At 39.2% G+C, this 12,486-nt stretch overlaps 2 protein-coding genes across 7 annotated transcripts in view; one reads left to right on the forward strand and one right to left on the reverse strand.

Moving 5' to 3' along the window:
- The window catches only part of esrp2 (epithelial splicing regulatory protein 2), a 26,191-nt gene extending 23,866 nt beyond the window's left edge, over nucleotides 1-2,325 (forward strand). For 3 of the 5 annotated variants that reach the window (XM_088079438.1, XM_088079437.1, XM_088079441.1), the window contains one exon: nucleotides 840-2,325. In XM_088079438.1, coding sequence (XP_087935564.1) covers nucleotides 840-1,001 — 162 coding nt within the window. In that variant the 3' untranslated portion in view covers nucleotides 1,002-2,325. The remainder of the gene's footprint in view (nucleotides 1-839) is intronic. The other 2 variants (XR_015776909.1, XM_088079443.1) reach the window with 2 other exon arrangements.
- Nucleotides 2,326-5,003: 2,678 nt separating this feature from the next.
- The window catches only part of nfatc3a (nuclear factor of activated T cells 3a), a 67,276-nt gene continuing 59,793 nt past the window's right edge, over nucleotides 5,004-12,486 (reverse strand). For both annotated transcript variants that reach the window (XM_042510103.2, XM_088079450.1), the window contains exon 10: nucleotides 5,004-8,240. In XM_042510103.2, coding sequence (XP_042366037.1) covers nucleotides 8,164-8,240 — 77 coding nt within the window. In that variant the 3' untranslated portion in view covers nucleotides 5,004-8,163. The remainder of the gene's footprint in view (nucleotides 8,241-12,486) is intronic.

Genomic DNA, 12,486 nt, shown 5'->3' on the forward strand with positions numbered 1-12,486 from the left:
ACTTGTTGGATTAAGAGCCTGCAGACTTGATCCATGTTCTGCAGTGATAGTGAAAACTTGTATGCTTCTTCCTCAAACTTTTCTTAATAGTAATTTAATTGCTATTTTACCAGTCCTCTTTTGGTCTTAATTTTCTCAACATCTCTACATTGTCAGTTAAAATAATTATTTTTACCAAAACACAGCCAAAAAATAAGAACTACTCTCTTAACTTAAGAAAAAAAAACATTCACATTCTGCCTTTACAAAAATTGATTTCCTGTAGGATTAATATTGATTTAGAATAAGTGATAATATACATACTGCAGTGTCAGTCAGTCTAGATTCAGCACTCCTTCTACATTAAACCATCTCGTGGTTTCTGTACCGGGGCCCATCTCACGACCTCGGCTGTTACCAGTTAACGTCCTGAACGCATGGTGTCCCTCTGTCCTGCTCTGATGTGTAATTCACTAACATACTGAACTAATGGATTTTACTGCTGTCATTGCTCATATGATCAGTGAGTTGTTTCTTCCGTTTTTTTGCATCCAAATTGATTTTGATGCAAGACTTAAATGCATGCAAACTGATAATTACTATGTGCGGCGTCACAACCTGCATTGTGGGTTTCAGGTCCTCTGGGAACAGCATGTACTCTGCTTTTGCTTAAACTCTGCCCTTGAATCTCCCTTTTTTCTACCTAACTGGACCAGTTTGATGAGACAGTCTTTATGCAGGGTGTTGTTCATCCTCGGCTTTGTGGGCTCCCCCTGGTGTTGTCATGGCGCAACTGCATCAAAACAAGTGACACCTATTGTTTCACATGTTCGTCTCTGTTTTTCCTTCTTCTTCTGCAGCTCCAGCCAGATGCTATCCTCATCTTGTACAACTTTAGTGGCCAGTGCAGCGGCGAGGCTTTGATCACCTTCCCTAGCGAGGAGATCGCCAGGCGGGCTGTAGCCGAGCGCTCCAGTCACCCCTTCTACGGCCAGCGGGTCCACATGGTCTTATGTAACTGACCACTAGCCCTTTATCCCTCCTCCTCCTCCCTTTCCCATAATTTGACCTCCCATTGAAGAGCACTCGCCCCCCAAATTCAATGTCATTCATCAAAAGCTTTCCCAGTTGATCCCAGTGTCACTTCAAACGGCTGTTGAACATCTCACTTTGCCATGATCTCCCATTATTAACGCACAGCTTACTTTGCTGGCTGTGACACTCCTGAAGCTGCTGTTGGATTTTGGACATCCACTGGTGAAGTAGCTGATGTCAGCAAAGCTTCATTTCAGACTAATGACATGGACATCGCACGTAGCATTTCTGTGCTTATTTACTGTAATAGCTGGTTGTGGGGACTAGATGTTGTGGAGCCCGGACAAATATGCATGCACATTCAAATGCTCTATATATGTGTTCCTCCATACGACTGTACAGATGTTCATCCTGATATGCTTGAGGCTGTACAAACAATGTCTGCATGTAATCTTTTCTGTATATTTCTAGATTTTCACTCTAAACCACTACAAGTTTTTGACTTTTCAAAGTTTATGATCTTTTTGTGTTAGCTTGATGCAAACACAAATGTGTGTATGTGCATGCACAATGTTTATTGAGTTGATGGCCTCCAGCGATGCAGTGGTGCCATTAAAAAGAGAGAAAGAAGCCATAAGGACTGACTTCGACTACTGAAACCGGAAATATCAAACTGTACTGCTCATCTGTCGTGGATTTGAACTGTCTGAGCTCCAGTGACTATTAATTAAAACTACAGCAACATCACAGAAGTGCCAGTGTACCATCTAATATGTAATATTTTTTTTTCTGTTAAAAGCATTTATGTGTGACATACAGGGTGTCATCCCATTTAGATCTTTTCTAAGCACTACACATTTATTTGCACCAATCTGAGTTTAGTGACAGAGCGTCTGTAATGACAGATTCATTCTGTTTTTATGAATTCCATCTCCTTAATTTTTTTTAGGATTTGTTATGAAATATAAAAGGGGACAGAGGCGTATACAATGATCGACCTCAGCTACTAGATCTCTTCTGTTTTGGTTTCCAGACTATTTATAGCGATCAGTCTGAAGCTGCTTTAATTCCTGCTTATGACCGAGTACTGTGTAAAAGCTGCATGGGTTTTTCCTGTGACAGGCCTGCTGACAGCTGGCTTAGATTTTTTCCCCTCTTTACTGTGCCTACATTACCCAGAGTGCAATACTGGCCCAAACAAGGCTAGATCAACCTCTGGTGGCAGAGGAGATTTGTGTTTTGTTGCAAGTTTGACACTATTATGTATGTATGTATGTTTATAAGAATGTAAACAATAAATGTTGACAATGATCAGTGTTTTATTTGGTCTCATTTAAAGAGCTGGATTCAAAAGCACGGGCAAAATCAATAATGCCTATATTTTTTTCATCATAGTATACGATTCATAGTTCACGATACATAGTATACTTTTTTCAACATACTTTTTTCTTTTTGACATACTATACTATGACTTTTTTTGTAGTTTTCTTGACATGCTACACTATGGAGTTTTTTTTTTCAACATAATATACTGTGCCTTTTTCATCATTTTTTTACATACCATCTTGTGGGTTTTTTTATTTATACTACACTATGATATTTTTTACTTCAACATACTATGACTTTTTTCAGGTTTTTGGACATACTATACTTAATTTTTTTTTTTCAGCATAATATACTATGACTCGTATACTATGAGGGAAAAAATATAGGCAAGGCAGCTTTATTTAGCATATTTCATACAACAGAGCAATTCAAAGGGATTTACAGAGCAATAAAATCTAAAAACATAATAAAAGACAGAGGACATATTTACAATAAAAGAGATAAGATATAAAAGGTAAAATCAGTTTCTAAACCAAGATATACTATAGAGTATAGTATGTTACAAATGAAAAAAGTATAGTATGTCAAAGACCTGAGAAAAGTCATAGTTTATTATGTTGTATGGAAAAAAAAAACCTGAAAAAAAGTCATAGTATGGTTTGTCAATTATATCGAAGAAACTGAAAACAGTTTCATGGTATAAGTGCTCCGGTCAGAGATCCGCAGAGATCCAAAGGTCGCAGGTTTACTTGTTGATCAGGAGTTATTGGGTGCACCTGTGATATTCTCTCTCAGCTGCAGCTGCTGGGACGTTAAATAAGGAGGTTGGCTTCTTCTGCTCAGTTGGTTGTGTCTCCAGAGAGTCAACACCTTCAGTTGGCTTTCTGTGGTTTTTTTAATTTTGAGTGGAAATCTGAGTTTGAGAGTGTGTGTTGAAAGTGTGATTCTTATTTTGGCCATTCATTTTGTTTCCCCACTATTCAGCGTCTCCCGCTTGACTTTAATTTTGGGACCAATTCTTTTGTTTGTCTCTCATTTGATGAAATCAGTGGGTGGTTTCTGGGAGTTTTATTCCCATGCCACCTTTTAGAAATCAAAGGGCCCATTTTTCCTTTCACCCTTTTGTACATGTGCAGTGTTTTGTTATTTTTCCCAAAACTGCGACCCATGTCCATCAACTCTAACTCTAGAAAAAGCTGCTGCTCTGGCTGATGAGTTTACCCTCACTCATAAAACCTCATTCCCATCAAAGTCCCCAAACAATAACACCAACCATAATGAAACAAAAAACCCCAACTGCCTCAAAACCAGAGTCTGTCCCAACTTTGAAGACAGCCACTAAAAGCCAAGTAGAGTGTCCCTTCTGACACATAAGGTCACATTGTTCATGATTGCCCACTTTTACAGAAGAAAACTGAAAAACCTAAAACAGTAGCTCTGCTGGAAGCTCCCCTTATTGATGAACCTTCAGTCCCAGAGTTTGAACCTGTAGAGAAAAAAGTGCCAGATGAGTTTAAGCTCTTTACGTTGGAGGTGTTTGTGTCTCTGTCTGGAGACAGTGCTGGTAAGAGGTCTGTGACAATACTACCAGACAGAGCAGCGTCACAGTCCAGCTTGCTGAGGGATGTGTTAGCTAACTGAGGAAATGAACGCAGTAACAGCACTCTAAATCGGGATTGAAAGTTTAAAGAACCGTTGTTTAATGCAATCCTGAAATCTGGCATCGGCGGCTCTGTGGCCGTCGCCCTGAGGAATGGACTACCTGTGGGAGGGATCGCAGTCTTCCTGGTAAATGACTTGGCTGGCGACAAAGCCACAAGTCACACAGCAATGCCTTATGGAGGTTTAACCATTTGGTTGCTGTGAGCAACATTTTCTTCTGATGTTATATTGAAATGGGAGTTTGTTTTGTGTTTTGCCAACAACCCTGTCAGATTAGCTGTTTTTTAGGAGGGAGGTGTTATTGTCAGAGATCCACAGAGATACAAAATCCAAGTCACTGGTTTCCTTGCTGATCAGGAGCTATTGGGTGCACATTTGATATTCTCTCTCAGCAACAAATAAAGCAAATCATAGCGTGGTATGTTAAAAAAAAAGGCATCGTATAGCATGTTTTTAAAAAATGAAAAAAGGAGAAAAACTTAAAGCATGTCAAAAAACCCAACAGCACAGCACGTTGAAAACAATGAAAAAAGTTGTAGTATATTACTTTCCAAAAATTTCAGTGCAGTAAATTGAAAAAAGTGTAGGAAAAAGTCAGTATAGTATGTTGAAAAGGTTTTGCAATTCAAATGGCAGTATTGATATGAACTTTTTTTTTGTTTTCTAAATAATAAGTTCAAAAATGCACAAGACTTATAAAAACACCTCACATGGTAATAAATTGTCACAGAGTAATAATATATGAAAAACTCAGTTTAGACAAAAATGTCAGACAGCACCTTATAATTCTAAGGTGGCATTTTATTGGCGCAATCTATCACCAAACTGTACACACTGTAATAGTATAAGATCGTATGTATCAATGTTTGCAGACATGTTTACAGTGTATCATCTTTGATGCTATGTGCGTCAAGCAGTTTTAACCTTTCGAGTACTTTGTGCAGATTTAAAGGCTACTTTTGTCTTAAATACATGGGAAAAAAGTGACACAGAGCCGGAGCTGAGTTTTCTGTTTTATTGATATACACTACTTTAGAGCCTACAGTATGATGCAAGGTATTCCCTTTGAATAATTTCAAAAAAAGCACTGCAGTCTTAAAAATTACAAAAATTTTAACATACAAAATATACAAGAAATGACAATACAAGGCTCGGTAAACATCAGCTAAACCTGTATTTCCCTTTTAATTTACAAAACATATATACGTATATATAGATATACAGTATATATGTGTGTGAGTGTGTGTATACATATATATTTATAAATACACACACTCAACACTCATACATGTCCCCAACCTTTTAGGAATGACATCCATTTCAAAGTATCAAAAATAGAGTTGTACAGTCTCTGTTGCTTTACCATAATGTAAAATGGGAACATATTGTTCGGTCTTTGGTTGTGACAGACGAGGACGGCAGCCAGAGTTTACTGTCAATGCTGGTTTTGATTCGTTTTTGTTGACTCAAGTCTTTCAAGCTTCAGAACCAGCTTTATATGCCAAAAAAATCCATTTCCCTCCTCCCACCCAACCCTCAATGTCCACCCTGTGCCCCCCCCCCCCAAAAAAAAACAAACGAAAAATAATAATAATTGTTACGACTTATGTCTCAGTCATGGAAAAAAAAATCAACCCAGAACAGCATACAGACACACTGAAAAACTGGTTTTCAAACAAGAGTTAAGGCATCCTAATAGTTTACATAGTGACATGATACTCTCACTATCTGAATGTTTTTTTTTATTTTCCTTTCCGCTCTGTGAAATTCAAAAGCAACATTACAAATAGTTTATAATCTCGTTTTTTATTTTAATGTCATATCTCACATTTGCTGCTGTTATAGTTTGCATAGCCTAAATACGTGTGTGCTTCTGTTGTTAAAAAATAGGACTCTCAAAATTCCTGTCTTCTGTACAGCATATTTGGTACAAACACCAACCATCCATTCACACACACACCTGCGCGCCCACACACACACACACACACACACACACACACACACGACTGAATCTATTCAGATGCTTGCACTGCGTCCTTAACAAGGCAGATTGGCTGATGGACAACTCCGGGATGCTAAACACAATCAATCAAGCATCTACAACAAGTCTACAGTCTAAATCTATAGGCATCAAGGTCTTTTTTTGTCTTTTTTTTTTTTACTCCTTGTTTTTAAAGGCATTAGGCAGAACTGTAATGCATAGCAGAATCATTTTCACCTGGAAAGTGACTTCAAACTGTTATAAGCAACACTCCTCAGCTCTCACATTTCAGGAGTGTCATTGTCAAGCTTAAGGCAAAAAAAAAAAAAAAAAAAAGGAAATCCGTCTGTCCTCGCCTGAGACCTGCCTGAAGACACTCTTTTCTTGAGATTGTATTATTGCTGCCGTACAGGCACTGCATATCTGTCAGAGTTAAGTACTATGAAAACATCATGGCCAGTAGACACCGTTCAGGAGAAGCGTTTGATTGTGACCAGCAAACATTGATTGTTGAAACTGGGGAAGTGCATCTAGATGTTGATCTCTAGACTTTGGGATTTTCACCTTGTTCATCAAAAAGAGGGGAACAATACAATAAATGCAATATATAATCATCTTTATGTATAAAATACTTTCAAAACGTTTTTGTCAGACCATTTCCCATTTTATGTCACACCATCACAGGTCCGGTTGCTGCTAGGAATTCAAAGGCACACAAGGGCCCCTGGGAGATTTGGGGAATCATTGCATTAGGAGAAATGTCAGAGGCAGACATGTCCGTCTCTGTGGATTTATAAAAACACTTTTCTGTAACGTGGAAATAATGGGCATCTTCAAAGTATCTTTGAATGTTGATTGCCAAGAGGGCTCACTCAGTCCTGAAAGCCACTCACCCCTCATCAGGATTCATGAAATCATGTTTCTGAAACATCTGAAATATTCTAGTTGCACTCAAAGCCAGCTGTGCAAGACAACAACAACAAAAACAACAACAAAAAAAAGCTTTCGCTACCATTCAAAGCTGCTAAGTGTTAATAAGGCATTTGTTCAACTTGAAGAAGATAAAGAAATAAAGGAGAGGGAGGACGTACACGATGAAACAGAGGAGAAAGTAGGAGAAAGAAAGAAAGCGAGAGAAGGGGGTTCATGTACAGATATCTACATGGCTGCAAGGTTACTAAAAGTTGTGGAATGTTGCAGATCCCAGACCAGCGCCAGAGGAGCTGGTCCTCCCCGCCGGGCCCCTGCACTCCAGACCTGAATGGTTTTATCATCTAAAAGGAGAAAAACAAGGAGTGGACGGTGTCGTCATCACTAACCCAAGAGCAAAAAACTGGGACCGGGTTAGAAAATTCAGCCAGATATTCAATTTCTATTCAAAGACTTTTTCTTTTTTTTTTTTTAACTGATAACTGAAACTGATCCATTAATGGTGGTTTGAATTTGATGATCCAATTTCACAGCCTATATTTCATCTTTTTATCTCCAGCGTTTAAGTGTTATTTTTCCAAATCATGCCAAATTTTAGGTGACGCTCACTCAGAGGAACCCCAACTATTTGTTTATCAATTAAACTATTAACTTTTTTCACTTCAGAGTACTGAAACAACCTTCAGGACAGTTTTAAATCCCGGTTGTGCGCGCCCTCCTTAGTTTCTCTTATTCTTCTGAAGACATCTTGGCTGATGTAGGTCGATGCTGGTGAGAGGGCACTCTGTTGTATCGTCTCCTCTACAGGGTGTCGTTCAAAAAGTGGGCGCTCCATAATCTTAGAGAGCAGATTGATCAGGAAGACAGTGGTGCTTTGAGAGGGCCGGCACACACCTAATGAAGAGGGACGGGTCGCATCTTATTCTCCTACCATCACATCCTCCTGCTCACCTTCCTGTGTAATCTGTGAGTTCTGTTTCGAAATCTCTACATAAGAGAAATAGTTTCAAATAAAATCAGAGACAAATGAGAGTGTCTTCTTGTCAGGCTGGTGGTCCAGCAGGTCCACTGAATTCTTTCTTTGACCGCAGTCTTTTCCTGCCCTCTAGTCCCATCACACACAGGATTAGCATCTGGACCAGAACCAGGGTCCGGGGTCAGTGTCGAAGCGGTGGGGGTTGCGGGGTTGAGAGCTGGAGCGGGTGGTTCATTACCCAGAGGGCTGCGTCAGGGCCGGAGCGTGGGCGGGGCTATGACTGGCTGTGTGCTGATGGAGGACCATGAGTGCTGGGGGACTGGGACATGTCTCTGCCGATGATTTCATTCACTGTAAAGAGAAAAGCAAACATCATTATTATTATTACTTATGGCAGCACATTAAAAATAGAATGATAAGCTTCCACCTGCATTTAGAGCTGCTTTGAGATATTGAGTGTCAAGAGTTTTGCATTACAAACAGCATAAACGATATTAACCATTTGGTGTTCTAAATCGAAAGTACAATAATAAAGAACATCTGAAACTATGTTAATAATTTGTCACAGTCCACCCACCCTTAACCCTCTGATGCGTGTCATCCCCTCTCTCTGCCCCTGTCATCCTATCTGTCCTATCAAATAAAAATAAAAAATAAAAACACATGAATAACTAAAATAATTATCAAATAATTTTAACAAAAATGTCAGATAGAACCTTATAATTCTTAATTAATGGTTAATTAAACCTTAATAAATAAATAATAACATAACAAAAGTCATATTTAAATGATTTCCAATCATTGCATCAATAACTTACAAGACTGAAATGATGAAATCAATGAAGTGCTGCCTTACAAGGCTGCTATGAGTTTTGAAAACCACCAGATGTTACTGTGCATACTAAGGTTGGAGCCCTGAAGTTTCACTTGCCCGTCACTAGGGGAGATAAAATTCAGCAGGAGTGTGTATTTGTGGCCGGCAGAGGGCTGTGTTGTTCCTCACAAGACTGAAAGACTCAAACTAAACCAGCCAAAAGCTCAAAGTGGAAAAACTCAAACACTCTGGCAGACCAAAAGGTCACAAAGTCACAGCTCTGACGTGAGAAATAATCACTCGTCACATAACAAATGAGAGAAACTATTCCATTCACTAAATTCACCAGTTCTGACCTTTGTTAGAGTCCAAGAAATGTTACCAGTTACCACAGCACATTGACTCCTATAAACACTGTACGGCCGGCCATCCAGTGGGGCCGTGCGTTACCTCATTACAGCTTTAATGGAGGTTCAAAACTTTTCCTCAGGCCTGCTTATGGGGTTTTTAAGCACGGCGAAAGGGCCGTGTAAAACCAATCCGTTGTTAAAAACACATTGTGGAGCCCCGGGGTGGCACTCAGGCACAGTGAGGTTAATTACTCCACTGACTCAGTTACAGCCTGAGTTTAAATAAATAACATAAGTATTTCTCTGCTGCGCTGCTGCCTGCTTTTCAGCCAGTGTGTGATTGTTTTACATCTGCTGCCTCCATTCAGTATTCACACTGGGATCTCAAGAGACACAGTGGGGAGCTAGTAAAAAGTACAGCAGTGAAGTAAATCAACTTCAAATAGTTTGATGTGGTGAGGAAGACACGAGGACAAACAGGCAGAGAGAGGACTGGAAATTCCTGGAAAAATGTGATGTTTTTTTTCCACTTTAAAAATATGTGTGTGATCAGTTTTTGTCCTGTGACTTCTCGCAGTGATTTCAAAGTACCGCGACAGGTCAGAAACAGGTTTGGCAAACTGGTTTGGGAGGGTGCAGAGACCTCTGGCCCAGTGTGACGCTGGTTCACATAGACTTGTCTTTACATGACAGCTCTGCTCCATCTACCGTCTGTCCAGTTGTGCAACTGTACTGTAAAATGACACATTCCCCCGGGCCATTATAAACACATGCATTACTGTAACTCTATTTTAAAAAAAAAAACACAAGTGGGCAGGGGGTGACTCAAGGCAATGATGAGAAAACAAACTCAGCCAAGTGTGTTTCATGAGAAAAAAGAAACCATATTTAAATTTGATGATGCACTGGGTGAAACGAACCCTGAAAATAAATGCGCGCACGAAGCAACACACCTTATCAACTGAGTCTAATACAGTAATCTGCATATTGATGGTGTCACCTTCATATCTGTTTCACAATTCCCTCCTTAAACTACAGTGCGCTCCATGGCAGTTTTCATGTGCATTAACTTCTCTAAACCTGAGCACATTTACTTGATTTGTGTCAAAAATATGGGAAGAAGGCAATGAGCAACTTAACAAGAAATGGCCAAAAACGTAGCAAGAAATTAGTATCAAAATGACAAGAAAATGACCTTGAAAAGGGCAACAAAAAAAGAAATGTAAAAAACACAAACAAAAAAGAAAATGCTATATATATTCTGTTTTTCTTTCTCTGACATTGTTTTAAAAACATAATTAAAATAGTTGATTAAGTATAATTAAAAGTTTGTTTCTTTTATAATATCTAAAACCCCCCCCCCAGCTCCTTTTCAGGTGATTTTCTTGTCATTTTTTACAACATTTTTGCAATTTGCAGGGAAATTCTTGCAACGTTGCTCATTGCCTTTTTTCCATGTTTCCAAGAGAAATCAAACCAATTAACTCAGGTCTCAGAGCTTTAAAGGCTGGTCAAAGGTGTCCAAACAAAGCACAAGAAAACTAATATCAATCCACGTGCACTTATTTCCTTAAAAAGCCTTCTTTTTTTGTTTGTACAGTGTTTGTCGCAGAACTGACAGTTTTAATTTAGTGTCTTTCTGTTGTTTTATTTGCATTTTCTGCTGCTTGCTTTTGTGTCTGGCCACCATCACTCACATCATCCTGTTAGCGTGGGAGGCTCTTCCTTTCCCACGTCAACCATGTTCATACACACACAATCACACTCACTACGCACTTATGAGACGACACTGTGACTATCAAAGCAAACATTCACCTTTGTATATATATAACGCCGAGGTACGATATACAACAAGTGGGCCAGTTTATCGATTTTGTCACACTCTTCCATCGTTGAAATAAAACTGTGATGGAAGACTGCAGATCTCCTTTAAAGGGCCTGACCTTTCAAAAGACAAGTGGTGCAACTGTGCTGGAAATAAACAGCATCTTACTGCTTAGCAGCTGTTTCCATAAAATGAATAAAAAAAATACTGCAGTAAGTCTATTGTCAAAGCTGCGCACTGATTTAGTGAAATATATCAAAGAAATGTTTTAAATTCCTCTCCTATATCCTATATTTTATTTCTTTTAACACAGAACAAATGCATGAAATACCTTAGATGCGTTTTCTCCTATCTATTAAAAATGATAATTATTAAAACACTAATAACTTTAATTACTGCGTCAATCACAGATTAGCGTTTACAGGTCTGTCATAGCCTCACACACAGCTGAAATGTTATGTGGTAAACTCTGTAACAGTGTTGATTCATGGGGGTGAATCTGCTCTAACACCACAGGAATATGAGCAACATAGTGCGAAGTGCGACAGACCGACATCAAGTGGGCGTCTGCAAAAACACATGACTTTCCGCTGTACTGTTTAGATTGTTGCAGAGGCAAACATTAGCCTATCGACTGATAAATGTACTTGGGGGAAACAGCAAGGGCAGTCAGCAATAAAACAATCCGAAAACCCATGACTCCATCATCGTGCAACATTAATTCCTCTAAATATGATTCAGTCAGTTTTCTGCTTAAAAAAAAGATTACGGAAGAGGTTTCCCCACACAATCTGTCTGAAACATTTTCGTTAGGCTTCACTCTCGATATTACAGCTGTGCTCGTTGTAATTTTGGTCGACTGGATTTGGGGCCATTTGAATATTGACTGAACTTATTTTGGAAGTGAGTTTCCGCATCAGTCTCGAAAGAGACAACGGAAAGGAAAAATTAGCATGTGTGGACTGGAGACAAAAAATTACAAAGCACAAAATAAATTTCAGTAATTTACAAAAGGTCAATCAGCAGACAAAAAAAAACCAATATTTCATAAGTAATTTACTGAAATAAAGGTTCATTGTTTTTTCCCATATCAGTGAGCAATACTCTGTGCTTCTGATGCAGTTATTGTGTGCACATCAATAATCCAGAAGTGAAAGAGAGTTCTGAGTCGAGCCTGGCCTGTGAGGAGTTTCATATGCTGATAGTGTTTTCTCACATTTACTGGTATTGTTCATGACAGTGCAACAGAAAGCCAGTGATTCAGTGCTGCCAGCCATAGTAAGTGTGGCTCTGAATGGCTCAGCCGGAGGGAGATCCTCTGCAGATGACTAGGAGGGGGGCTCCCTAGTCGAAATATACATCTGCAGTCAGCCGACTGCTACTACTACTACTGCTCTCAGGTAGGCTTACATCAGACAGATCCTGCCCCTGCGTGCTGAGGGCTGTTAATGCTCCATGTGCGGGACATTTAGTCGAGATAAGAATCAGAAGAAAACAAGAAAGCCTACACCTGTTCATCATTTGTACAGCCATGACTGTAACTCGGCCTGTTACAGTCATTTGTTGAATTAAGCATCATTATTAACTGGCAGCATGCATCCTTAACTC

The sequence above is a fragment of the Plectropomus leopardus genome, chromosome 1, assembly GCF_026936395.1.
Source record: "Plectropomus leopardus strain MGB_pleo_1.0 chromosome 1, ASM2693639v1, whole genome shotgun sequence".
In the NCBI taxonomy this organism is placed as follows: Eukaryota; Metazoa; Chordata; class Actinopteri; order Perciformes; family Serranidae; genus Plectropomus; species Plectropomus leopardus.